At 37.1% G+C, this 27155-nt stretch overlaps 2 protein-coding genes across 3 annotated transcripts; one reads left to right on the top strand and one right to left on the bottom strand.

Moving 5' to 3' along the window:
- Positions 1–773: 773 nt before the first annotated feature.
- On the top strand, positions 774–1478 carry LOC121246259 (uncharacterized mitochondrial protein AtMg00310-like). Its single transcript, XM_041144371.1, has one exon. The coding sequence runs from the start codon at positions 774–776 to the stop codon at positions 1476–1478; it is 705 nt and encodes a 234-aa protein (XP_041000305.1).
- A 6537-nt stretch (positions 1479–8015) lies between these two features.
- LOC121252510 (2-isopropylmalate synthase 1, chloroplastic-like) lies at positions 8016–26689 on the bottom strand. 2 transcript variants are annotated; one of them, XM_041152213.1, is made up of 12 exons: positions 25910–26689; positions 24889–25102; positions 24727–24807; positions 17762–17854; positions 17598–17684; positions 12573–12673; positions 12050–12083; positions 11876–11950; positions 9225–9308; positions 8994–9128; positions 8501–8646; positions 8016–8386 (listed from the first exon to the last, which is right to left on the bottom strand). In XM_041152213.1, exons 1-12 carry the CDS (start codon positions 26632–26634, stop codon positions 8254–8256), a joined length of 1908 nt encoding a protein of 635 aa, XP_041008147.1. In that variant the 5' UTR covers positions 26635–26689; the 3' UTR covers positions 8016–8253. The 2 variants fall into 2 exon arrangements, with proteins under 2 accessions (XP_041008147.1, XP_041008139.1); XM_041152205.1 differs by having other exon boundaries at positions 9225–9344; positions 25910–26679.
- Positions 26690–27155: the final 466 nt, after the last annotated feature.

Genomic DNA, 27155 nt, shown 5'->3' with positions numbered 1-27155 from the left:
TTGAGAATGTTATGGTAGCATATGAAATACTACATACTATGAAGACAAGGAAGAAAGGAAGAGAAGGAAGCATGGCATTAAAACTTGATATGTCAAAAGCATATGACAGAATTGAGTGGAACTTTTTGAAGTCAATAATGGGGAGGCTGGGTTTTAGTGAAAAATGGATCCAACTGATAATGGAGTGTGTGGGATCAATTTCTTACTTAGTTTTGATAAATGGAAAGGAGGGTGAGAGATTTATCCCAACAAGAGGATTGAGGCAAGGAGACCCTTTGTCTCCTTACCTTTTTATTCTTTGTGCAGAAGGTCTTAGTTCACTACTGAGTTTTGCTGCAGCCAAAGGGAAAATGAAGGGTGTAGCTACTGCTAGATGAGGGACTAGAATCACTCATCTACTTTTTACAGATGATTGTGTGATTTTTAGTAGAGCAAGTAAAGGGGATTGGAGGACAACACTTGATATACTGAAGGTCTATGAAGATTCTTCTAGCCAAATGCTTAATAGACAGAAAACAACTATCCTTTTTAGCTCCAACACAAGTATACTCAATCAAAGGGATATTTTGCAAGAGGCTAGTGCAGTCATATGTGGGGATTATGGGAAATACCTTGGTCTTCCCACTATTGTTGGGAGATCAAAGTATGGAACTTTTAAAAGCATAAAAGATAGGATATGGCAGAAAATTCATAGTTAGAAAAACTCTTTTCTATCGAGTGCAGGAAGAGAGGTTCTGATCAATGCAGTGTTACAGTCTATTCCTACTTATACCATGAATGTGTTTCGATTACCAAGGAAGCTGAGCATTGAGATTAATTCCATGATAGCAAGGTTTTGGTGGAGCAACAAGAAGGAAGGAAAAGGTATTCATTGGAAGAGCTGGGGTAAAATGGGTGAAAACAAAAAGGGAGGTCGAATGGGGTTTAGGGATGTTAATATGTTTAATAAGGCTATGCTTGCCAAACAAGGGTGGATGCTGCAACATAATGTTAACTCAATGGCAGCAAAAATTTTCAAGGAAAAGTATTACAAGCAAAGCCAATTCATTGAGGCAAAGCTTGGTTATAAGCCATCTTTTATGTGGAGGAGTTTATTGGATGCACAAGATCTGATCAAAATAGGTATGGTGTGGAGTGTGGGTAATGGGAGGAGGATATCAATTTGGAATGATAAGTGGCTTCCCAATTCTGTAAATTTTCAAGTGAGATCACCAGTTAGTATCCTAGCTGCTGATGCAAAAGTAAGTTCTCTTATTTTTGAGGATTTTCATTACTGGAATGGGAGGCTGATTTGTGAAATATTCAGCAGGGAAGATGCTGCTCAGATCTACAGTTTACCACTCAGCAGGTATGTTGAGGATGATAAAAGTTTTTGGGGTTTCACTAAGGATGAAAGGTTTTCTGTGAGAAGTGCTTACCACCTAGGCACTGACATGGAAAAAGCAGACCATGGTGAATGCTCGATTAGGCAGAAATAGAAACAAGTATGGGAAGGGTTATGGGGGCTTAATGTTCCTAACTCTACCAAGCAGTTTGTGTGGAAGGCATTGAACCATATATTGCCTACAACGAAGAACTTGATCCAAAAGAATATTATTGAGGTGGCCACATGCCAAACCTGTTGTATGGAGGAAGAAACAGTATGTCATGTACTATGGACCTGTCTAGCTGCAAGTGATGTATGGGCTGAAAGTCAAAGTGGCCTGCAAAAGTGGATATGTGAAGAGAATGAATTCTTTTACATTTGGGCTGAGATAGAGTCATAATTACAAAAGAAGCAAGTAGAAGAGGTTGCCATGATTTTTAAAGAATTATGGTTTAGAAGGAATGGAATGGTATTTGAAGGCAAGTTTGATAGTCCAAGTAAAGTAATAACTGCTGCTATATCAAGTCTTAAGAGTTATCAAGAAGCTAGAGTTGAGGGGAACCATAATAAGGGGTTAAATATCAAAAGAAGAAAAGATACAAAGTGGAAGCCACCAGATGAGGGTGTAACAAAGGTGAATTTCAACGCTACCATTGATAAAACAAATAACAGAGTTGGGATGGGCATAGTAGCAAGAAATTATAAGGGAGAGTTACTATTATCATTATGTGCATCAAAGATGTTTAGTGGAATTTTGGATCTGGCTAAAGCTATTGTCTTATGGAGAGCTATGGATCTAGTTGTGGAACTAAATGGTGGAAATGTGGTGTTCAATTGAGATGCTGAAAGAATAATAAAAGGGGTAACAGGGAAGGGAGATATATGTGCATCGATGGGGCAGTTTCTTGATGACATGAGGAGCAGACTGTCTCATAGACAAGATTGGTCTGTGAAGTTCATTTATAGAGAAGGCAATAGTGTGGCTCTTGAGGCTCTTGAGCTTGCTAAGAGGGCTTTGAGAATGGAAGGTGAATGTTGCTAGATTGAAGAGGGACCTATCGAGATTGCTGGTATAATCAATAGAGAAATGCTATGTAATAATTTAGAGCAATTGCACGTGGGTGACATATTGTATACAAATGCAATTTTGCACCTTTTGATTATGAATGAATGAGAATGACTTATTGACGTTTCAAAAAAAAAAAAAAAATACATCATTTTTAAATTAGAGTCATATTTAATTTAAATTTACAATTAACGTTTGAACGTTACTTACTAATGTTCGAACGTTGGAGTCAAAATATTTCATGTTCGCACGTAGGTAGCCACAGTGTTTGAACGTATATGTGACGTTCAAATGTAAATTTGCTCTTCATTCGAACGTATAAAAAAAATCATTTGTTTTTAGTGACGGTTTCCAAAAGCCGTCACATATAAGCTTTTTAATGACGGTTTGGAGACTCACAATTTTCCAACCGTTACTAAAAAGCAATTATGATGTAGTGTTATCAGTATTTATCTATTAAAAAGGCTTGGGTAAAATCAACAACCCCCATTTTCTTGAAGTAAATCTAATATTTTATATTAATATTGTGGTGGGATGTGGGATAAAATTATCCCCACCTTCCTCGAAAAAAAAAATAATTTCCTAAACCAAAAACAAAAAATTTAGATCTTTAAATTCTTCATAATTGGACTCACATGATTTGACAAACTAATAAACACATTAATAAACAGTACATATGATCTATATTTCATTCCACACTACTATTACTGAAGAATAATGATAGGATTACTATCCTCCTACTACTTATTTATTGCTTTTTTTTGTATTTGATTTTTTTTTTTATTTTTTTATTTTATTTAATGGTTAAGGAAGTGACTATTAGTAAAATTATATATTTTTTAAAATTTTTTCTTAATGATTAAAGATGTTAAAAAAATACTTAAAAGAAAATGATAAAAAAATAAAAAACTTCAAATACACTATAAGTAGTAAATGAATAGTAAGAGGGTAGTAACCCTATCACTACCCGTTATTGAATATATTTTTTTTGTTGAATGTTACATGAATAAGCTAGTTCTACCATCGTTGATCATCCACCACACCGACATGCGTCCCTCCCACTAGCTTTCCAATCATTCAATCCGCCTTATTTTACACATCTAGTATCGACACGTGAAACTAAAATTTGTTTGGAAACACAAACCATCTCATGTCATCTCACTTGGTCTCAAAATTTCTCATTTGCAATTTGTCTTTATACTGGTTTGATTATCCTAGAATACTCTATTCTCACACTTTCTCATTACAACTTTATAATCTTCTCTTGCTCATAAATAAATAAATCCACCACTTGCTGGGTATTCATAAATAAATAAAATGATTTTTTTTACATAATTTTAATATTTTCATTTTTTAATTTATAATTTATATAATTTTGTAGACCTAGTTGTGAACCTCAGACTAATTGTGGATGGCTGAGACAGATGCACCGTAGGATGACCCCTTTATTAGTGTGAAACTCAATACCATGATTATCAATGCAAAACTCGTTAGAGTTAGAGATGGAGGTGAGTTCATAATGTGTCTTATTTTATGTTATATATCACTTGGCTGATGGTTTAGAAGTCTATAGTTAAATGCCTAAAGAAAATATAGTACATCTGATCAATAAAACCCTTTGTAGGAAAATTGAAAATCACTAGTCATCGACTCAAATGCATGGACTGTCAAATCTGATGTGGGGGACTGTGGCTATTTCATAATTGAATTTATTTTGATGTTTCAAATTTAAATTTATTATGATTTGTAGTTTTAAATTTAATTTTATCGTTTGGGATTTGTAGTTTGATTTAGTCATTGTATTTAAATTTTAGCTTTTTAACTTATTTTTTACAATATTTTTATTTTTTTTACATTATTTTTTTTATAAATTCTTTTAAACAGAGGTGGGCCAATTTGAATTTCAAATTGGGCCTTGATATTAGGCCCACGGCCGGCCCAATCTAAAGGGCCAATTTGAATTTCAAATTGGGCTTTGATATTGGGCTCATGGCCCAGGTCTAATCTGAGTAGGGCAGCTGGGACCTAATAGCTGGAAAGCCCACTTCAGTCCGATCGGAGTCGAACTCCACTCGAAATTGGAGTCGGAGTAACTTTTTACCTCCGACCCTAGTCGGATTCGGAGGTCAGAGGTGGGCAGTCGAGTCAAAGCCCACCTCTACCACATAGTACAAAATATAAATTATTTGATATTATCCATCTTATTAATCGTTTGTGATTTTTCAATAAAAGCTTCTACAAATTGTTTATTTGCAAATGATTTCATAAGATGAATCTGAGCTTGATCACAAACCTATGTCTACTATCTCAAGGTAAAGACAACCACTATATGGGCCGAAAAATAAAATAAAATAAATAAAAATAAAAGTAAATAAATACAAGATAACCAGATTGTCAACAGCATTCCTCACTTGAGAGGCAGTTTTAAAAAATCCATTTATATAACAAATTGTCGATAATAACAACTAGATATATTGGATATCTTTGGATAGATGGTTATTTTAAATTGCATGATAAGAGTATAACTAGTACTACTCTATGCGCTCTTCATACTTTGCAACTTAAAAATCAGAAAGACGAAACATATAGTTCTTGTATGCATGACAAGCAACTACGTACGTACGTAACTCCTTTCACAAAAGTTCTAAAAATATACGACCGATGATTATATTAAGGCAACTATGGATCTACATGTCAACCAAGTTCACTTTACCAGTATTTATCTATTAAAAAGGCTTAAATAAGATCAACAACCCCCATTTTGGTTATAAAATAAATCTAATATTTTATATTAATCGTTTCTATCATATAACCTCGATCAATACCTCTAACAAAGTGTGGATTTTAAATATTCTCTTCCAATCTCTATGTGGCGATATAATAATCTTATACTACCACTACATTTTTTTATAGATGAACTTCATATTCTATCAAGTTTGATAGTCACCCTCTACCATATAATCTCATTTAATCATTCAACTCCACTAGATAAAAATTATCCCCACTATTTTCTACGATTTCTTATAAAATTTTTGAAAATATTAATATTGTGGTGGGATGTGGGATAAAATTATCCCCACCTTCCTCGAAAACAAAATTAATTTCCTTAACCAAAAATAAAAAATTAGATCTTTAAATTCTTCAATTTGGACTCACATGATTTGATAAACTAATAAACACATTAATAAACAGTACATATGATCTATATTTCATTCCACACTACTGTTACTGAATATATTTTTTTGTTGAATGTTACACCAATAAATTAGTTCTACCGTCGTGATCATCCACCACGCCAACATGCGTCCCTCCCACTAGCTTTCCAATCCTTCGATCTGCCTCATTTTACACATCCAGCATCGAGACGTGAAATTAAAGTTTGTTTGGACACACGAATCATCTCATCTCATTTTACTTTATCTCAAAATTTCTCATTTGCAGTTTGTCTTTATACTGGTTTGATTATCCTAGATTACTCTATTTCTCACACTTTCTGATTACAACTTTATAATCTTTTCTTGCTCATAAATAAATAAATCCACCACTTGCTGGGTATTCCTATTTTCTATTTTTAAAATAAATCAAGAAAGTCGTTTGGAATCTTTGGATATAAAAGTTCTAGAAGCATTAATTATAATCAGAAAAATATATTCTAATCCCATTTATTGATTTAATTAATTTTTTGAGTTAATCCTTTAATTTAGAAGGCGTTTTTTCCAATGTTTTGAATACCGTACCGGTCAAGGCACTGGAACAAAATATTTCGATACCGGTACCGTTTCGTGTATCATTTCGAGATAGTCGATATATGAATAAATTATATATAAATACATATATATATAAATTATAAATAGCCTAATCGGAATTGGGGGGTAAAAAATAAGTTTGTAATTTGAAAAAATGAAAAAAAAAATTGAAGGCCGAAATATAGGCTGGTACAGGCCGGTATTTGGGCCGGTATGAAACGTATAGGGTACCTATACCCGCCAGTACGGTACGAAATTCAAAACAGTAATTTTTCTTTTTCCAAAAATTTATCAATAAATACTTGCCTGCACGCCCATATATTTCTAATCTAGCAAGTTTGAGAGGGTGTATAGATAGTTTACATGTAACTCAAAAAACAAAGATCGTTTACATGGCATATCAAGTTTGAGAGCTCAAATTGTATAATGAGAGATTAACAACTAAACACTGATCATTAATGAAGTGTCAATTGTGAATTGAAAATTTTCTACAATTTTTTGATCAAATTACTTGCTACAATTCGTATAGATGAGACTGTAATCAATCCAAATCGAGTCAATCTTTTGGGTTATCAAGTCAAACTCCGGCTGATCAAAACATGAGCTCGAGCCGATTAGTTAGGCAATATAGACCCAAACATTATCTACAGTAAAGTTCACTTGTTATATCTCTTTAAATTGAAAAAAGTATTTATATTAGAAGAAAAATTTTATTTATCATCCTTCTACAACACACCAACATATGATTTGTTTTTCTTGCCGAATAATTTTATTTAAAAACTTTTACATTACACACTATCTATATGACATAATTTGATTTAAAAGACAAATTTTAGAATTTAAATCTTACAAATTAAATGATACCCCACCTAAATGGTGTGTAAAGTCCTTCAAATAGTGCCATTAGAAAATTATAGAGAAACTTAAATCAATTCTAATAGGAAAATATATGGTAAATACAATGTAATCATTTGCACTTCAACTAAAAGGAAAATGCTAAATATACTTAAGAAAAACTTGCAAAAACCTTACTTATCTACATATTAGTTATTGATATCCTAAAAATCATCAAATTTGAAATTCAACATTTAAACTTAAAAGAAAAAACTAACAAAATGAATCTTGCAAGTAAAATTGTACATAAAAATATAAGCACATATAGCCTTTAAAATATTAACTTTTGGTAGATTTGGTTTTTACAAACCATCGGTTATGAAATTGAATTGTCTTTAATATATATTTACAACTATAAACATATGGGTAGTGATAGGCTTACTATCCTATTACTACCAATCTACTACTCAAGTACATTTTAAGTTTTTTTTTTATATTTTTTTATTATTTTTTTTAAGTATTTTTTTAACATCCTTAATCACTAAGAAAAAATTAAAAAAATATATAACTTTACTAATATTTACTTCCTTAATCATTAAGTAAAATTAAAAATTAAAAAAAAATAAAATACAAATAGAGTAGTAAATGAGTAGTAGTAAAGTAGTAACCTATCATAACATATTCACACCTACATATATATATATGTGTGTGTGTGTGTATATATATACATTTTTTATATGCACGCGCATATATATATATATATATATATATATATATATATATGCACATATATATATATATATGCACATTCACACATAATCATCATCATATCAATCCAGATACAGCAATATCAAATTTCTTGCAACGTCACAAACCAAAAAAGAAGATACCTGCCCTGCGTATAATATACATCAAATTTCATCCCCATCAACGTAAAAGAAAGAAACCCTATTATCTTGGCAAATCTATATTAAAAGCAACCGGTCATCTATAATCTTAAACCGAATTCAACAAAAAAAATTGCAGGTACCACAAATTATAAATTTAAGAAGGAAAATCCAAAATGCTGTGTCTTGGTCTATCACTGAAACTAACACATCACAATGAAATATCCAGCAGTGAAATAAAATACCAAAAATTCTATGCACCACGGTACAAACATCGAGAGAATCACACTGATTAATGATCCTGACCAGTTTTGTGTAGGCTTCATGCAAAATGTGATGAATTTCCACAGCTCCTCAAGCAGAGATGGCCGTTCTCTCTGCTGCATTGTCAACCTGGGACATCTCCTTGAAACCTAACATCTTATTTAACGCACCAACATAGGCCTTGACACTAGAAACAACAATATCCATTCCTGCGCCAATCCCACTGGCACCAAAGAGAAAACCCATTTAAGTGCTATAACTCTGAATTGAAGGCCTTATCTGCCAAACATAAGGCAAACAGGGGGGGAGGGGACAAAACATTGTTTACACGCCATACCTAAATGTCCGATGAACTGCTTCTCCAGTATAGGCATGAGTAGTTGTGCGACTGTTATCCCCACGAATTAGAACACGGGTGGTAGCAATTGCATCAATGCCTTCTGTGACTGCAGTCAGAGAGTACTCAAGAAGGGTTACAGGCTCCTGCATAAAAATGTAAAGAAGAGCCTTAATCAATCATGATAGGTTGTTCTACAAGAAACTCAGCTACGATAACATCACCAATGAAAATAGTTCCAAATCACAAGAAACTCATATCTAAACTCTACCCCAGAAACACTCTCATAAAGGAAGATTTTTCAAGTTTTTGTGTATAATACATTACATGTTCTTCAGGATCATCTTTGGATTTTCTTAATTACCAATCCTAATGCTTTCCAACCTCCATACTAAAGGCAAATATGTGTGTTTTCTGGGAATACTAGGATAACTTTCAACGTTCAAAAAAACCTATAGAAAAATACAAATCCTTCAGAACATTTGTCTCAAACCTTCACGATAAGATCAACAGATTTGTAAGCTGAATCTACCGGCCCTGTTCCAACTGAGCAAGCAACATGCTCTCTTCCATTAGCATCAACAAGTTTAACAGTTGCCGTAGAAAGACCAAGAGTCCCACAAGTAACCTGTGTATTAGGTTCATGTAAATCAGAGAAAATGCCATTGAAGTCTAGCCAAATTGGACAATTCATATGACATTCAAAAGAAAATTCTACATTTACCTGCAGATCTTGAAGTTTCCAAACAACTTCTGGCTGAAAAACTTCATCAGAAACCAATGCTCTCAAATCAGCATCAGTAACTCTCTGGAATTGGTAAATAATATATAAGAGTGCAGATCGCTACATAAGAAACAAATAAGGCCACGAGGGCATGGCAGGTATACAAGGTAACAGGGGCAGAACTACACAATCAAAAAGTCACAAAATCACAAGGCAAACTCTAATAATAAATCCCCCCCCGCACCCCCACCAGGGGCATGGTAACATGTGTAAAAAGGCAGGCATATACCAAGAACTACCCAAATAAAATATCAACAGCCAACTATCTGAATGCTTGCCAATTTTTCCCATCCATAAAGACACATAAGGACATGGTAACCATTAATCTAGTACCACGACGTAACCACACCAGGGGACATTCGAGATCCTAAACATGATCCACAAGAGGTTAAACAAGGATCAAGCTTCAGGTCCAAAGAAATAAACAAATGTGATCTGATTCCCATCCCGAGCTAGCTGTAATACTTGAGGAGTCTAAGTTTAGCTGTAATACCTAAGGAATCTAGGTTTCAAGTCAATATGTCTAATCACCTCCCCCCCCCCCCCCCCCCCCCCCCCCCCCCCCCCCCCCCCCCCCCCCCCCCCCCCCCCCAAAAAAAAAAATATTAGAGCATCCAATTTTTTAACCTTTTTTTTTTTTGTATAGGTAAACGATTATATTATATTAATACGAATAGACAAAGCCCAAGTACACAAGTGGTATACAAGAGAATACACCTGTTTAGGTGGAAGAAATAGAAATAAGAATAGCATGAAAACCGAGGCCATTGAAATCTACAGCTTTGACCCAAGAAAAGAGAGTTCTAATAAACAGTAATCTAATCTCTTCCAAAGAGTGCTCCCTTGTCGTCGAACGTCCTGTCATTTTGTTCCTGCCAAATACACCATAGAATACAGACAGAGATCATCTTCCACATAGCTGAGATTTGTGGAATACTGCCGAGGTTTGGCCAACAAGCCATAAGTTCGACTACTGTAGCAGGCATAACCCAGGCTAGCTCTACCCGTCAGAATACATCGGCCCATAATGCTTTAGCGATCTTGCAGTGTAGTAGAAGATGCTCCACAGTCTCACCACTTTGCTTACACATATAGCACCATTCTAACACTATCATCCTGTGCTTCCATAAGTTATCCATTGTCAAAATCTTTTCCAGAGAAGCTGTTCATGCAAAAAATGGCGCCCTAGAAGGGGTCTTAATTCTCCAAATTCTTCTCCATGGAAAGAGATTATTTTGCAGTTCTGTGAGGGCCTTATAGAAAGAGCGAACTGAAAAAATACCTTTTCTAGCAGGTATCCACCACAAAGTATCAACTCCCTGATTGCTCAGTCTCATAGAGTATAAGAGTTGGAAGAATTCTACAAAATTGTTGACTTCCCAATCTTGGGCCGCCCTAGTGAAGCTCACATTCCATTGTAGTACATCAGCATCCCTCTCTATAAGGTCTGTCACTGAAGCTTCTTTCTCACATGCAAGTATGAATACTATGGGGAATGAGTCCCTAAGAGCTCGATCTCCACACCATATGTCGTGCCAGAATTTAATTCTTGAGCCATCTCCCATCACAATTCTAGTATGCTGGACAAAAACTCTCCACCCTCATCTAATGTGCTTCCATAGGCCCACGCCATAAACCCCACTTACCTCCTTAGTACACCCCCCCCCCCCCCCCCCCCCCCCCCCCCCCCCCCCCCCCCCCCCCCCCCGAAAAAAAAAACCCACCACAAAGCTCCATATTTGTAGTCAGTCACCGACTTCCATAAAGCTTCATGTTCCATATTATAATGCTAAAGCCATTTCCTAAGTAAAGCCCGGTTGAACACCCTCAGATTTCTGATTCCCAGGCCACTAGAAGAGATTGGGGAGTATTTATTGTCCCACTTGACTAGATGGAATTTAAATTCATCCCCAAGTCCGCTCCAAAGGAAATCACAATGCAGTTTCTCATTATGTGTTGCCACACTCGCAGGGATTGTGAACAAGGATAAAAAATAGGTAGGTAGGTTGGAAAGAGTGCTCAATTTTTTAACCTTAAAACCTGTTTCTCATAATCCCATACTTTTCAGAATGGCCTAAGTTTAATGAGACCACCAAAAGTTGTAAAATGGTTGCTGTCCAAAATTTTGCAACACATTATACAATTCAGCAACTTTTTCACCTAGAAATTCAAGAAGTTATCAGAACCTGCTTCATTCAAAAATCCTTGTAATCCTTTCCCACCTCATTGAACTTTAAATTATGGGTTACCCTGCCTCAACCACTGACAATGAGTTGACTGTTCAGTAAAATTACAACATTAATGAGACATTCAATGATCTACCTTTCCCCACAAATAACTATTACAGGATTGTATCATTCCGCTGTTAGGCTCCAATAATGACACAATAGAGTGGATGAAACTGCACTGTGTAGTGCTTACTCTTTATCAGTTCCTATAATTTCTAGAACTGAATCTAAACTTCAAATTTTTTTTGGTTATTTTAGTAGGAGAAATTATAAATGGAAATGCATAGAAGTCGAAGCCCACCACACCCGATATTTTATAGAATCAAAAAAGCAATAAAAAGGTTATCACTTGCTCCTACTCACCTTTTTCTGATCAGCTACTGCTTTGAAGCGCCAAAATATACCCTCGAGTTGCTCATTGTCAAGCTCATAACCAAGCTAAAACAATAGGATAAACCAAGTGGTAAAGCGTACTAACAGAGAGAAGGTGATTTATGATTTAATAAACCAAGCACAATGGGGCAAGCAGCAGAGTACCTCTTCAAGTCGCTTTTTCAAAGCATGGCGTCCACTGTAACAGTAAAAGACAGTGAAGGGAAAAAAAATGAAGAGTTCCATATCATATTAGAAAATAAATTTCACAATGAAAACAGTTCTGATGGATATACCCATGAAATTAGCCAACCAACCAAAATGAAAAAAGAATGTAAGCAAAATAATACTATGAACTGATATCAACGAAGTGGTTGGCACGTGGGGATCATTTATTTGTAATTTAGACAGGGTGAATCAAATAGCCCAACAGCAGAACAGCGTTCTGACACATATTTGCCAGCTAAAGATGAAAAACTACTTTATGCTTTCATTAAATTTTAGAGAAACTTCATTCAGTCTCAGGATGATTATGAAAACTCACGGCATGACAATGTTCTCCACTTCTTTAAGGGGAAACTAAAGAAGTTGAAAGCAATGAACTACTACAGCCAACTTATCAAAAAAAAAAAAATGAACTACTACAGCCAGCAAGAATAGAAGCTTTGCACACTGAAATGCATCCTACCTAAGTTTTCCAAGGACAATTCCAGCTTCATTGGATCGTTCGAAGCCAATATCTTCAGGAGCTATTATCTCGTATGTGCCTTTGTGTTTAAGCATTCCATCCTACAAAATAAAAGGCTTTGTCATGGCAATGGAGACAGTGTAGGACAATTTTCTCTTAATAGATGAAACATTGTTTTGGCGTTTAAGAAAAATCCAGATTGAGAGGAAAATATATTTCTAAAAAGTTCTAAAAAGTTTTTCTTTCCAAACAAAGCCTAAACCTATGTCTTCCACCTCAAACTAAAGTATATATGTCATGCAAAAATTGTTCCAATAAATGTAATCCAACTCTCAAAGTTTTCAATTTAAAAATATCCAAACTGCTTCAATAACTAAGAATATGGATTATGGAGTGCCAATGTCAAAGCTCAGAGCAATGATGCTAATACTTCAACATGCTAAAATTGTAGTTATAATAAAATCGGTAATCAAAGTCAAAAGGCATCATTAAGGAACTAACCACCATATTGCCTGAGACGGGATTTGCCAAAAAGGCACTCGGCTGAGAGAAGTAACATAGTGACTTCTAATAGCAACTGATTATATGATTTTTTACAAGAAATCTTTATTAATAAGTGTAAAATATGCAACCTGAGTATACAGGTACTATGCAAGAGAGACATCTATCCAGAAGGGAAAAAAAAAAAGATACTATTGTAAGCGGGGTAGATGCAGTCCATAGAAGAACACTGATAAAAAGACTTAAATTCCTCCATTGTCCATTCACAGTACTCAAAGATTCTATCATTTCTTTTATTCCAAATACACCAAATGAGGCATATAGGGATGAATCACTTTCCACAATACTACAATTTGGGGGCAGCCATCTAGCCTTCTCGAACCATAATTCTTCAGGCATGACCCAGCCCATTCTAACCTGACTTAAGAAGTCACTCCACAATTCACTTTCAATCTCACAATGATGTAGAAGATGATCAATGGACTCCCTGCTCCTCTAGTACATCAACACCAATCTATTATGTGTGTGTATATATATATATATATCTTCCTTAAATTATCCATTGCGAGAACTTTCCCAAATGAGGCTGTCCAACAAAAAAATGCCACTCACTAAGGTGCCTTAGTCCACCAAATGCTTTTCCACGGGAAGAGTTGCTATCGTGAGGATAGAGAATGTTATGGAAAGAATGAACTTTGACAACCCTCTCTTTGAGGGGGCCCAACAAATCTTAATGAATCTTGTCTTCACTCCCTCTTCTCATTTAGCGATAAACAAAAATTTTATTGATCATGAAAACATTTAGTGGAATATAACAGAATAAAGAACTCACTAAAAGCATCCTTCTCCCAATCTTGCGCTGTTCTAATGAAGTTAACATCCCATTGAATGGTATTACCCAAAATCTCCAAATTGTCCACCACAGAAGCATCCTTAGCACAAGCAACATGATACACATCCAGAAACACTTCCTTGAGGACCCTATCTCTACATCATATATCATGCCGGAGTCTGATTTTGATCCACTTCCCACCTCAAATCTATATGAACAGAAAATTTTCCCCAACCTTTCCTTATGGACTACCATCAACCTACCTCGTACGGCCCTTGTACCTCATTTGTACCATCCTCCCCACAAGCATCCATATTGGGAGTTCACTATCTCCTCCCATGGAGCATGGTTGAATAGAAGCAGACTACAAACCCCCATCCCACCTTCCAAAATTGGAGAAAAGATCTTGGCCCAAGTTATCAAATGGTATTTTTCTCCTTCCCCTAATCCACCCCATTGGGAATCTCGTTGTATCTTCTCAATGCGCATAGCTAAACTAGAAGAAAGTGGAAAAGGAAACATGAAATATGTGGGCAAGTTAGAAAAGCTGCTTTCGACCAAAGTGAACCACCTTTGGACAAATTACATCAACTTCTCCAATCAAAGCTCTATCTCTAAATAATCTCACCCCATATTGCCTTTGCCTTAAAGTGGCCGCCAATGGAAGACCCATATACTTAATTACTTAATGGTGAGGAAGACACCTTTCAATTCAGAATACCTGCCGCTGCACACATTGGCCACCTAACCCACATGAACCTAAGTTAATCCAGTGATGTCCATCTTCCTTTTGGTTGGGTTCCACCTACGGCTGTAGATTGGCATTGTGATCTTTAAGATCGCCAACCCTTACGCACAGGGCGTAATCACGTGTAGTGAGGAATTGCATGTGATGTTTATGTATGATGTTAAGATTTATGCATATTGTGTAAAAGTAAGTCTTATTTATTATAATGTGTGATATATTTGCTTTTTGAGTCGTGGAATCATGGTTTGTTTATATATATATATATATATAGAAATGTATATTATCAGTGGTCTGTTATTATATATATATATATATTTTTTATAATTAAACGGTATAATTGTTATTATATTTTAAACATCCCAGGTAGGGGTGAACAGAAACCGATGCAACAACCACCACCGACGGGAACCGACCGGCCGCGTCAGGAATCGGCCGGAACAGATGGAGAACTGGCCAGCATGCGGTGGAAATTTGAAGGAACCGACATTCAGCAGTTCGATCTCGGTTTGAAGCTGGACCGGACCGTAAACCGGCCGATAACATAAACTATTTTTTTTAATATACCCTAATCAAAATGACGCCGTTCCATTTAAGTTTAAGTGGAACGGTGTCATTTTGCACCTATAAGTATACAAAACATAATGGAAATGACGTTGTTTGGTATTAAACCAAACGGCGTCGTTTTATTCAAAATGTATGAAAAAAAATATGTATGAAACGACGCTGTTCCACTTAAACTTAAGTGGGTGGGCTTCGTTTCCAGATTGGGTCGTCTTCTTCCCCAGTCACCTTCTCCCCGATTCACTCCTCTACAACTCTCTCTTTGTCTCCTTTGCAACTCTCTCTCTCTCTCTATTCTCTCAGAAGAATATCGCCGCCCGAGGAACCGAACTCTGACCAAGAACCGCCTCAACCGGTTTCCTCCTCCCCATCGGCCAGTTACGGTCAGTTGTTCCCCCTCCCCCATTTCTTCAGATGTCGGTCGGCATTGGTTTTGCCCAAAAACCGCACCCAACGCGTTGGTTTTCACCCCTAATCCCAGGTATTGAGTTCAATGATGGGTCCGCAACCCAAGTTCAGCCTTTGGAAATCAAGACTTAGGGCTTTTTGGAAAGTGACATGAGATGAGAATTTTGTGAATAATAGTAAGACAGTTTGTGAATAGTAGTGAGATAGTTTGAGTTAAGTAATTTTTAGGTTTTGGGAAAGGAGAGAGAAAAAGTTGAATAAAAAATATTATATAAGTTAAAATATTGTAATAATATAGTTTTATAATATTATTTTTGTTTGAAAATTTGAAACAGTTGTAATTGTTTTTATTTTTTATTTGAAAGTTTGAAAAAGTTATAATGATTAGTTTGAAAATTTTTTATTTGAATTAAGTTTGAGAATAAGATGGGATGAAATCAAATGAGAATTTTGTCTCATCTAAAGCCCCAAACCTTATGCTATGATTAGAGAGTTTCATTTATGTTGCATTTTCTAGTATTAAGAATTTTATGAAAACTGAGAAGCTTATGGGTTTTGCAATATCTGATACAATTATGTTTTATAAATAAATTAACAAAATGTAATCTTTGTTAACAGAATTCTTTTATACCTGACTCTTGGAATGTTTATGTTAGTAGCACCAAAACTCTAATTTTTTTATGTATATAAAAGCACAACTAATAATTTTTGTTTTCTAGTTAAGAATCCTTGAGAGTTCTTTTTTAATATGAAGAATCCCTAGAGTTTTAAATTCAAGAGAAGAAGTGAATGCACTCACAACAAGTACAGAACCAATTTTCCTGCCCTTGTTATTCAGAGAGGAATGGTATCTGTCTGTCATCATAAAATTGTTCCAAAATTCCATAGACGATTGTAAGACCTCACCACTCAACATTCTTGCTGGAGGATAAGGAATCATTTGAATTACAGTCCATTGACAATTCCAACTTCACCTTTTTACTGTCTTTTGTTCCACCTAATCTTTTTCATTTTCCGATTTCCAACACGCCTAACCTTTTTTATGGCTTCAAACTGGACAAAACTAGCCCTCTTTGGAGACTATCAAACCATCATATACTAGGTTTTTACTGTCTTCTAAGAAAGCAAAAAATGTAATGTGACAAGATGCTAAAGGCAAGCACCTTACTGGAACTGCCTTGCTTGAGGTTGAACAAGTACCATAAGAGCAACTCACCTTGTCTGATTCTATCCTAATTTAATTATGAAAAAGTGCGTGCACTTACAAATGCCCAACATCTGCAGCCATGAGATATGACAGTTTGACCGGGCTGATCAATTTGATAACCAGTGTTCAAGTAGTCTAAGGAATCTTCTATAAATAATAATAAAGGAGTCTGCTATAAATTTACTACAAATACAGCCATACCAATATGTTGTGCAAAATCTCTGTTACATTCAATTGAAAAATGGTTGCCATGACAAAGCAAAGTTTCAAAAGCCCTTAGTAACTCCAATTAAATTCATCTGCGAGGATACCAACCTCCAATGCCATAATCTTTATGTACTTGCACCAACCTTTAAGGCCCTCTTTTCAAAAGAAAGGGAGACACAAGAAGCCTCATAAATTTTATTTCAGCTCAATAGACAAAAAAAAAAAAATCAGTCCTTCAGATGTTATTGCAGAAAGAGAAATGATATTTGTAGTCGTTGAGTGTGCAAGCGCCACGCAATCCCTTTGAAAAGAGTGAGTAAATATGAGACCCACATGAAAAAAAATTAATTTTTTAATAGTGGATCTCACTTTTTTTTTTTATAAGTGAATAGTGGATCTCACTCTTTTTCAAAACAATTGCACGGCACTTGCGCATTTCATGACTGTACTTAGCATTACTCTTGCAGAAAAGACAGATTGCTTGCTAGAACTTCCTACTAACTTTCAAGAAAATGTACAACAGAGAAGGTACATTCATAGAGATAATCGGTTGATATGTACCTGGTGGATACCACTTTCATGAACAAATGCATTAGCACCAACAATAGCTTTGTGTGGCTGCACATGCATCCCGGTGTATTCTTCTACCTAAACAATTATGCTATTAAGTATCATAAGGGAATTCAATCAGCCAGAAAATAGGTGTAATGTGTTTGATACATTACCATCTTGCTTGTTATATAGATATGTCGGGGATTAATCCCAGTATAAAGACCTCCAAACAGAACCTCCCCATGGCATTTTAAGGTCATCACAACCTATATATTTGTAAAGCATGTTAAAGCAACTTAAACAATGATAGTGTAGCATATGCAGAAGAAAACGTGGTTAAAACAATACGAAAGGATATAAGGATACGTAACCAATGCAAATTACAAATGCATTTGGAGAATCTTAAACCCACAACCTTGCCCTCCACGCAAATCTTAAGGGGAACAAAGTGCCATTTGCATTAGAGCTCATAGGCTTCTACCTAGGTATTGCACTTCAAAAGGATGCATGAGGTGACGAAAACATTGTAAAAAATTTATCTCATTCTGCATAGTCTTATAACTCAGTTCAATTTGCTAATAAAGAATGCATAAAAGGATATACAATACAGATCAAAGTCCATTCAATGATAAGATCTGAGAATTGAGTGCTAAAAGTTTGAAAGGTTTCCAAAATTTAGACTCTACCATGGGCCAGGGAGAAATTTTCAGTTTCAGATGGACGATCCTATAAAACGCATAGAAGAAACATAAAAAAATATACAATACAGATCAAAGTCCATTTACCACTAAGATCTGAGAAGTGAGTGCTAAAAACCGGAAAGGTATCCAAAATCGAGACTCTACCATAGGCCAATGGGGAGTTTTCAGTATCAGATGGCCAATCCCTCACAATGAATAATTTGCAGACTTTACGAGCCAGAGAGGGCAATTTAAGAGCTTGAGTACTTATTTATGTAATTGTTCACCCCTCATTTTAAAAATCTGACGGTTTTGTAGACAAGGTTAGACAATGGTGGACCTCTTACAATTTCCAAGGCTTGCCGAGCTTCATAATGGCAAGAAAGTTAAAAGCACTAAAACAGGATTTGAAGCAGTGGAATAAACAAGTTTTTGGCGGCAATGTGACGCAACATAGGCGATCTCTTTTGGAGGAGCTACAGATGTTGGAGGGAGAGGAGAAGGCAAGATCTCTCACTGAATCTGAGAAAACCTGCAAGATCCAGATAGCCGCAGAACTTGAAAGAGTAACATTAATAGAGGAGATATCTTGGCAGCAAAAATCAAGGGCGTTATGGCTTGAGGGAGTTAAGTGCACGAAATTCTTCCATAGGGTGGCTAATTCTCATAGGAGAAATAACAATGTTGACATCATGATGGTAGATAGTGCAGTGTCCTAGGATCAATCAGTTATCAAGAATCATGTTGAACAGTATTACCAACACCTCCTATCTGAACAACACACTTGGCGACCGAAAGAGGATTGTTCGACTTTTTCAACACTTGATCAGCAGTGTGCAGGGTGGTTAGAGAGGCCTTTTTGAGGAGGAAGAAGTGAGTAAAGTAATCTATGGCATGACTAGTGACAAGGTTCCAGGCCCCAACAGTTTTATCATGGCTTTTTTCCAAGCTTGTTGGGAAGTGATCAAGGGAGACTTGATGCTGGTCTTTCAATATTTTCATACAAATGACAGCTTTGAAAAAAGCCTTAATGCTACTTTCCTAGCACCCATCCCCAAAAAGATGGGGTACGTGGACGTTAGAGACTATCGCCCCATTAGCCTTGTTAATGGGGTTTACAAGATCCTCTCCAAAGTATTAGCGAATCAGTTGAATACGATGATGGAAAAGGTAATTTCGAAGCCGCAAAACGCCTTTGTCAAAGGTAGACAAATCCTAGATTTAGTCTTAATTGCAAATGAAGTTTTGGATGGATGACTTAAATCTAGAGAACCCGGGATACTTTACAAATTAGACATGGAGAAAGCATATGATCACATCAACTAGGGGTGGGCAGCACGGCCCCGCACCCCACTGCCCAGCCCCCGTTCGTCCCGCCCTCGCATGGGTGGGGTGGGGCTCCGTGCCACCTGATGCGGGGGCGGGTGCCTGCATCTGGGGCCTCCAACAGAGGCGAGGGGCGGAGGGGGCCCAGCCCCACCCCGTTTTTCCCCGCCTCGTATATATATATATGTATTTATATTTTAAAAAAAAAATCCTAATCATAAAACAACGTCATTTTGTATCTAGTACAGAGTGTGGAGTGTTTTTTTTTTTTTTGATAAGTAATAATATAATACATATCAATAGAAGTAACCAAGTACACTGGACATATACAAGAAAAACACCTACCCCATACAAGAAAGCCCCTAATGACCCAAAAGCCCATGAAAACCTACCCAAAATACACAAAGCCCGAATTGGAAAACTATCGATACACCTCCCCAACCCCATCCCCTAGATTCCGTGAAAATAATTCTCTACCCAAACATCCCACTACGAGAACGTCTTCACAAAGCCCTCCCTTTAGCCTTCCCTCGACTTGAGCTAGCTCCCTTAGTATTGTAGTTGATTACCCAAGAAAGATTCTTTAACTCCCTGCTTTTCTTAAACTTAGATTTGGTTTCAAGCGTGTGGCTCGCCTCGATTGCAGTGAGTAGTGCTTTAAATTGGTCTTCACATTCTCCTTGTTCTCCACATGAAAGTCCCAGGGTTTGTAGAAACCCATCATCTTTATTCAAAATCCAATCCGTTGTTGAACCCGCTATATCGTTAATCGAAGGAAGAGAAACCAGGGGAACGACATTATCCCCAGCCACAGTACCCCACTGCACTCCCCCCCCCCCCCCCCACTCTAAACCTTTCCCCACACGAGGCATCAATGACAATTCTAAACCTTCCCCCACACGAGGCACCAATGACAAATTGATAATTTCCTTCTCGCCAAATGGTTGCTTGACAGGTATATGGTTGTTTTCCCCTCCATCTGTTACCATTATAGGTTCCTTCCCTCCATCAACATTTTGTGTATATGCTCCACCCCTCAATGATCCTTGTCGTGCCACTTTGTCTAACCCTACTCTTCCTCAAGAGGGAAGCACCACCATTTGTTACCCTGTTTGCATCTTCTAAAAAAGGCTTGACTATTTCTTCCAAGACCTTAGAGGGACCCCCGTCTTTAACTACAAATGAACCCTAGACAGAAGGACCAACTACATCTGTAATTGGTGCATGAGATCCTACAGCTCCCTCAGAAGGCAGTGACACTGGCATGAACAAAGATGCCAGCATCCAACGACTCTATCGTTGACACACCCTTTGCCTGCACACTTTCCGGCACACTTGTTGGCACACTTATACCCACGACTAGGTCCAACCCCTTATCCACCTTAATCATTAGATCTCTTACATAATCCATAACTCCCTTCAATTGAGATTTGACATCCCACAAGACCCCTTCCAACTCTCCTAAAGTCACTTGAGGTCTTTTGTCTCCTACAAGTGCCTTGCCTTTTCTTTCTACCGCTGAGCTGGTCTCGGCCAGACTACCCTCTAGTGACCTCAACACCGCTACGTGCGAAGCACCTTTGATTGAGGAAGGCCTTCCCACTATTTTCCCATTAACAAACTCACCACTTCGAGAAGTGGCTTTTTGGTGACATTTAGAATCAACTGCAGAAAGTCTTTCCATCCAATGCCATTTGCACCCTCCGGAATCACCAACAAACCTTTCCTCCTTCCATTACGGAATTCTGAGAGCTGCAGAAAACTGCCCCTTGCATTAACATGATGTTGAATGCTAAAAACTCCATTACCCATCCTTAGCTCTCTGAAGAAACCTTCATGGCAGTTAAGGTCTAAACAATCCTCAATCCCCTTAGCCACCCACGAAGCTGTTGTCCTCCCTAGATATACGAACTTAGCTATCCTTTTGCTACGTTCAGAAATACGAAAGATATTTCCTCCCTCTTTCCTAAAAGTGAAAGTTTTTTATTCCACTTTCAACCACCTCTCACCTTCCAACTGGGATGAAACCGCATCGTGTTTCATCGTCATTGTCAAATCCCACTGCAAATCTGTTCCTAGTGCTCCCTACTGCTTCCACTTCATCCTAAGGTAAAACACAGATCTATTGGAGGCCCCGAGTTCACGGACTTTCTTGCAAAAAATCCTTGAGATAACGGAGAACTTCCAGTCGACGGAGGATGATGACGGATGCCCACAATGTGGTCACTGGAGTCCATCGAAACAGTCTGTAGTGGTGGCTAATGGAAAAGCTCAAATCGCAGATCGCCGAAGGAGGAAATGGAAGAGCAGCAGAAAAATACCAGTCGCTAGAGAAGGACCGACGTCAGAGGCCCCACAACAAAGACGCCTGGGTCTGTCGATCAGTTCTGTGACAGATTCAAGTGCATAGAGACCCCTGGTATGGAGTGTGGAGTGTTAAGAGCCACCTGCACCCTTCTATGTTCCCTCAAAGTCTCTGAAAACTCTCTCGCTCTCTCTCTCACTCTCTCATCTTCGTCGCCGTCCGTCCATCGTACGCACTACGCCGTCACCGTCCGTCTACATCTCCATCGCCAAAGGTAAGTTAATTGAATCCAAACTCCAAAGTGTTTATTTATTTATTTATTTATTTTTGAGTTATGGAGATTGGAGGGAGGATGAGATTAAATGGAGGATGGGATTGTGTCTTTGTGAATTGTGTGTTGTAGAGATTCGATTTGTGCATGTGTTTTGTGATGTTTGTGTTAATGTTTTTGTGTTTTGGTGACTTTAGGGTTTCGGATTGGAACCCTAAATTAGTTTAGGGTTCCAATCTGAAACCCTTAATTATGTTAGGGGTTTAATAGAGTTTTGTAAAAGTGGTGGGACCATTGAGAATATGTCGGATGTGAAAATAGATGTTTTTATGAATGGTACAATAAGTAACTTTAAAAAATATTTTTTACCAAAAAAAGAAGTCACCTCATGATGGCTGCCAACCAAATGAAGGAAGACAAGAAATGTGTTAAAGAAAAGCTGGTTTCATATGTCCAGCCCCTACTCCATTCATTTCAATATATAGAAGGAGCATTTACAATATGGCAAAATATTCTAGAAAGAGAGCTGGTGGAAACGGCAGTGGGGACACCTAACTAGAGACACCTCATCAAGGACATCTTATAAGAGTACAATATAGCATAGCATTCCCTATCACCCACTGTAAAAACCCAGGGAAAGCTCTAAAAAGAAGAATCAATATGAAGCTTCCCAAGAATCATTTATAAAGCTCAGTTTCACCTAATAAGTAGCCAATGTGGGACTTAGCACCCAACTAAACGAGTGTTCTTTTTTTCTTTGTTCTCCTTATTAATATGTTATAGATGGAACCGATTAACTTCAATAACTCGTGGGATACTCTTTTATGTACACTTAATTTTAAAAATTCTCACTCACACTATGTCAATTCTTTTTTTTATTATTATTTAGTGAGCTTCCATTCACTAAAGAGAAATGTTTGGTTCACAAAGATATATTGCAAAAGTATAGTTCACAAACTGATGTGATTTGTTGTGGTACATCACATTTAACCACATCAGTTTGTGAACTTTACTCATATGACATCTCTTTGTGAACCTAACACTTGTCTTAACTAAAATTTCACATGAAGCTTTGAAGAATTTGGATATGTGAAACGGCTCTTTAAAATGGACTTCTGGTTTTCAATGGCATTGAAAATGCAGCATTAAAAAATATTCCTACCTTGGACAATATGAGGAAGTGGGGCATTGTAGTGATTACATTGGATATTGCATGGTACAAAAGAGTGGAGAATTGGTGGATCACCTTCTTTTACATTGTGAGGTTGTTAGAATTCTATGAAATATGATCTTTGGCCTCTTTGGGATAGATTGAGAGATGCCTTCTTTGCTGTGGACCTCCTACCATATTGGAAAGGATAGTTTGGTAACCATCAATGCACACCTTTCCAGAGGATGAGCCCATCATGCTTATTATGGCATCTTTGGAAGGAGAAATGAGCATAGATTCAAGGATTGCAAAAAGCCGGTGATGTATCTCAAGTCCTTATTTCTTAATTACCTTGAATCATTGGAAAACAGCTCAATATGGTGTTGCTCATTCTATTTTCTATTTGCAAGAACTTCTACCATCTTTTCCTTTTGCTAGTTATGTAAATCTCTTGTTTACTTCCTATATACTGGGGTAACCCCCTTTTTTGTCTTCAACAAAATATTTATCTTGGATTATTTATAAAGATTTCTTATTTATCAGAAAATTCAATTTATCTTGCTTATAAAAAAAATAAGTACATATATAGGTGAATGTCAAATCATTTTACAGACTCTGAAATTATTCATGACAATCAAAAAGATTTTTTTGAAACAGACATATAACTGGGCTCTTGCCTTACACCTTGACTACCCAATCATCTTGTGCACTACGTGTGATCTCTTGCCATACTGCCTGGTTAAAAGCTAAATAACCATGCCGACAAGCTTGAGGAATATCACTGCACAAGTTATCACTTCATGCTCCCCAAGTTTCTAGGATTTCTTACCCTTTTTCTAGAATTTCAAGTCCGACATAGTCTTGCAAGTTTTGAGAATAATGAAAAAAATTGTGAGGAAGTACATAAGAATTAAGTCAAAGGGATAGAGAGTAGATTTATAACGTTTAGGACGTATAAGGTAACGAAAAGAATCCAATTTTGCTAGGAATCAATTTAAGAAATCAAAAGTAAAAGAAAATCCCAACAATTACTGAATAAAAAGCAAGAGAAAAGCTATTGTGGGAGAAAGAGAGAGAGAGAGAGACGGAGACAGAGAAGCTTGTAAACAAGGATGTATGGAAATTGGGATTGGAAAATGATGTCATTTAATTTTAATTTTATTTTATGACAATGATTCACTATAAGCAATGTGTCCATTAAACACTTACCGTGTTTTCACTTGATACATTCTAATCCATAGTTAAATATGTCATTATTTCAATCCATGCATGCCAACTAGTATCAAATAAGTTGATATGGCTCCCTATCAGACGTATCCACACTATAAAAATTAGATAAGTTCACATTTCTGAAAAAGTTCACATGATTACACAGGCCTATATCATTACACAAAGTAGACACTAACCTCCTCAAGTGAAGCGTTCCCTGCCCTTTCACCAATGCCATTTATTGTTACTTCCAGCTGCCTTGCACCCGCACATGCCCCCTGAACAAAGATGAAATGAGATCTTAGTACAATTGGATCATCTTGCCAGGTCAATCGAGTAAAAGAAAACGATTGACTTACCGCTACAGTGTTAGCAGTAGAAAGTCCAAGATCATTTTGGCAGTGAGTTGAGATAATAACATTTTCTATTCCAGGGGTATTGGATTTTATGTCAGCAATCAGTTTTCCAAATTCGCTTGGTACGGTAATACCCACAGTGTCAGGTATGTTTAGAGTTGTGGCTCCAGCCCTGATAGCTTCACCCAATATTTCATACAGAAACTCCCTGTCCGATCTGATAGATTGAAAGAAACAGAAGATTGTTACATTTTCTTTTTTCTTTTTTTTTTGATAAGTTACAATTTTATTAAACACAATGTAATAGGCAAAGCCCAAGTAGATAGGAAGTATACAAAAGAAACACCTAGTTACATTCTAATACTAGATACAATGGCAAATGGCCAACAATAGAAGATAAAATGGCAAATGGCCAACAATAGATACACATCACCACCCATAATAGGGCTTTTTCCTCTCTCCTGGTAGGCGATTTTTGGCAAGAACGAAAAGACTTGTCATTCCTCTCTGTGCTACTTTAAATAGTTGAACCAGCACTACATTAGCAACATCACAATAACCGTAAACTCCTACCCATGAATGAAAACCGTGCACAATAAACTTACAGGAGGAGAAAATGTAGAAAACAAATCAAGTTAAGCTTTTTCAAAATGAGTTGAGTTAAAACCGCAAGCACTTAACCAAGGAAGTTATAAGTTCTTCAGCAGCATGGCCTTTTTAATTTCTGCCCCGCTTCCGAAACAAAAAAAAAAAAAAAAGCGAGTTCTTGACGCAAAATTTCAAACGCACTATTTTCATTCCACAATCCGATTTTGAAACTACCTCCGGACTTGGATTGCATCTCAACAAGTACGGAGTATACCAGGGATTACTCAAAAGAGCGATTAGTAAAAGTTGGAACAAAGATTAGCACCGAGAAATGATAATTTTACAACTCCAATAAATACCATAGCCTATGGCACAAAATGTCTTCACAGAAGTAGTCACAGACAATAGAAGTGGGCAAGAACCAAAGCATGCAAACCTCCCAGCATCTTCGGGACTAAACTCGACATCCTCGCAGCCCAAGCTCCGGGCAAACTTCACCATACTTCTGGCAATCTCAATCACCTCCGCTTTCGTCTTCCTCAATTTGTATTCCATGTGAATAGCACTGGTTGCTATAAAGGTATGAATCCTTGGCCGCTTCGCGTACTTCACCGCCTCCCACGCCGTCCGTATATCCTTCTCATTGCAACGGGAGAGACCGCAGATGACCGGAACGTAGCCGTCCTTATCGACTGCATTACCGACTTCCTTGGCAATGGCCTTCACAGCCTCGAAGTCGTCCTTGGAGGAGGCTGGGAAGCCGGCTTCGATGATGTCAACGCCGAGTTTGGAGAGCTGACGGGCGATGTCGAGTTTCTCCTTGGAGGTGAGGGAGGCACCGGGGGACTGCTCGCCATCGCGGAGGGTGGTGTCGAAGATGCGGACATAGGAGGGGTCGGAGATGCGGTTGGGGATGTATTCGGGGCGTCGCTTTGGCGTGGGGTATGTAGCCGTTATCGGTGGGGTTTGGTGTTGCTGGGAACAGGAGACGGCGGCTTTTCTAGCGGAGGCATAGGGGAAAGGAGGAGGGTGTGAAGAGGGTTTGGGGGAGAAGTGGAGCAGAGAGTGGTGTGGGTTGGTTGGGTTGGAGGGACCGGAAGTGGAAATGGAGGTTGCAGGAGTTGTGGCGTAGAATTTGGGGTTTGTGAAAATGGAGGCCATGGAGATTGAAGAGTGATGCAATGGGTATTGCCGCCGCACCGCTTGGTAAAGATGCTTATAATATGGATCCTCACAGCACTCTAGCATTGGAATCAGGGATCAATATAAATTCATCAAAATATAATATAATATTATTTTTTTAATAATAATATTTTTATTTTTTTTTTATTTTATAATTATATTAATTATATATTAATTAATAATTTAATTTGATTCTTACATTATTATTACAAGACAGTTGGAAATTAAACGTGAATAAAAAAATCATTAGAAATTAGAAGTGAATAAAAAATAAATTTGATAAGTGAATAATAGCTCTTCAAATTTGAAGAAACACATCCATTTACTGTAACTCAAAGTTTCATACTTATCTCTTTGGCTAATCCAATGTAGCCATCTTTTGATAAAATTCATTATATTTTACATTTAACTAGGTTTTTGATAAAATCAATGTCAATGCTCTGTTACAAGGAAAAGTCTAGAGATTTATGAACAGTAAAATTCGTTTAGACAGTAAGATG

The sequence above is a fragment of the Juglans microcarpa x Juglans regia genome, chromosome 1D (assembly GCF_004785595.1).
Source record: "Juglans microcarpa x Juglans regia isolate MS1-56 chromosome 1D, Jm3101_v1.0, whole genome shotgun sequence".
Classification (NCBI taxonomy): Eukaryota; Viridiplantae; Streptophyta; class Magnoliopsida; order Fagales; family Juglandaceae; genus Juglans; species Juglans microcarpa x Juglans regia.
Note: the sequence above shows the minus strand (reverse complement) of the source record. Positions and strands in the feature narration are given on the sequence as shown.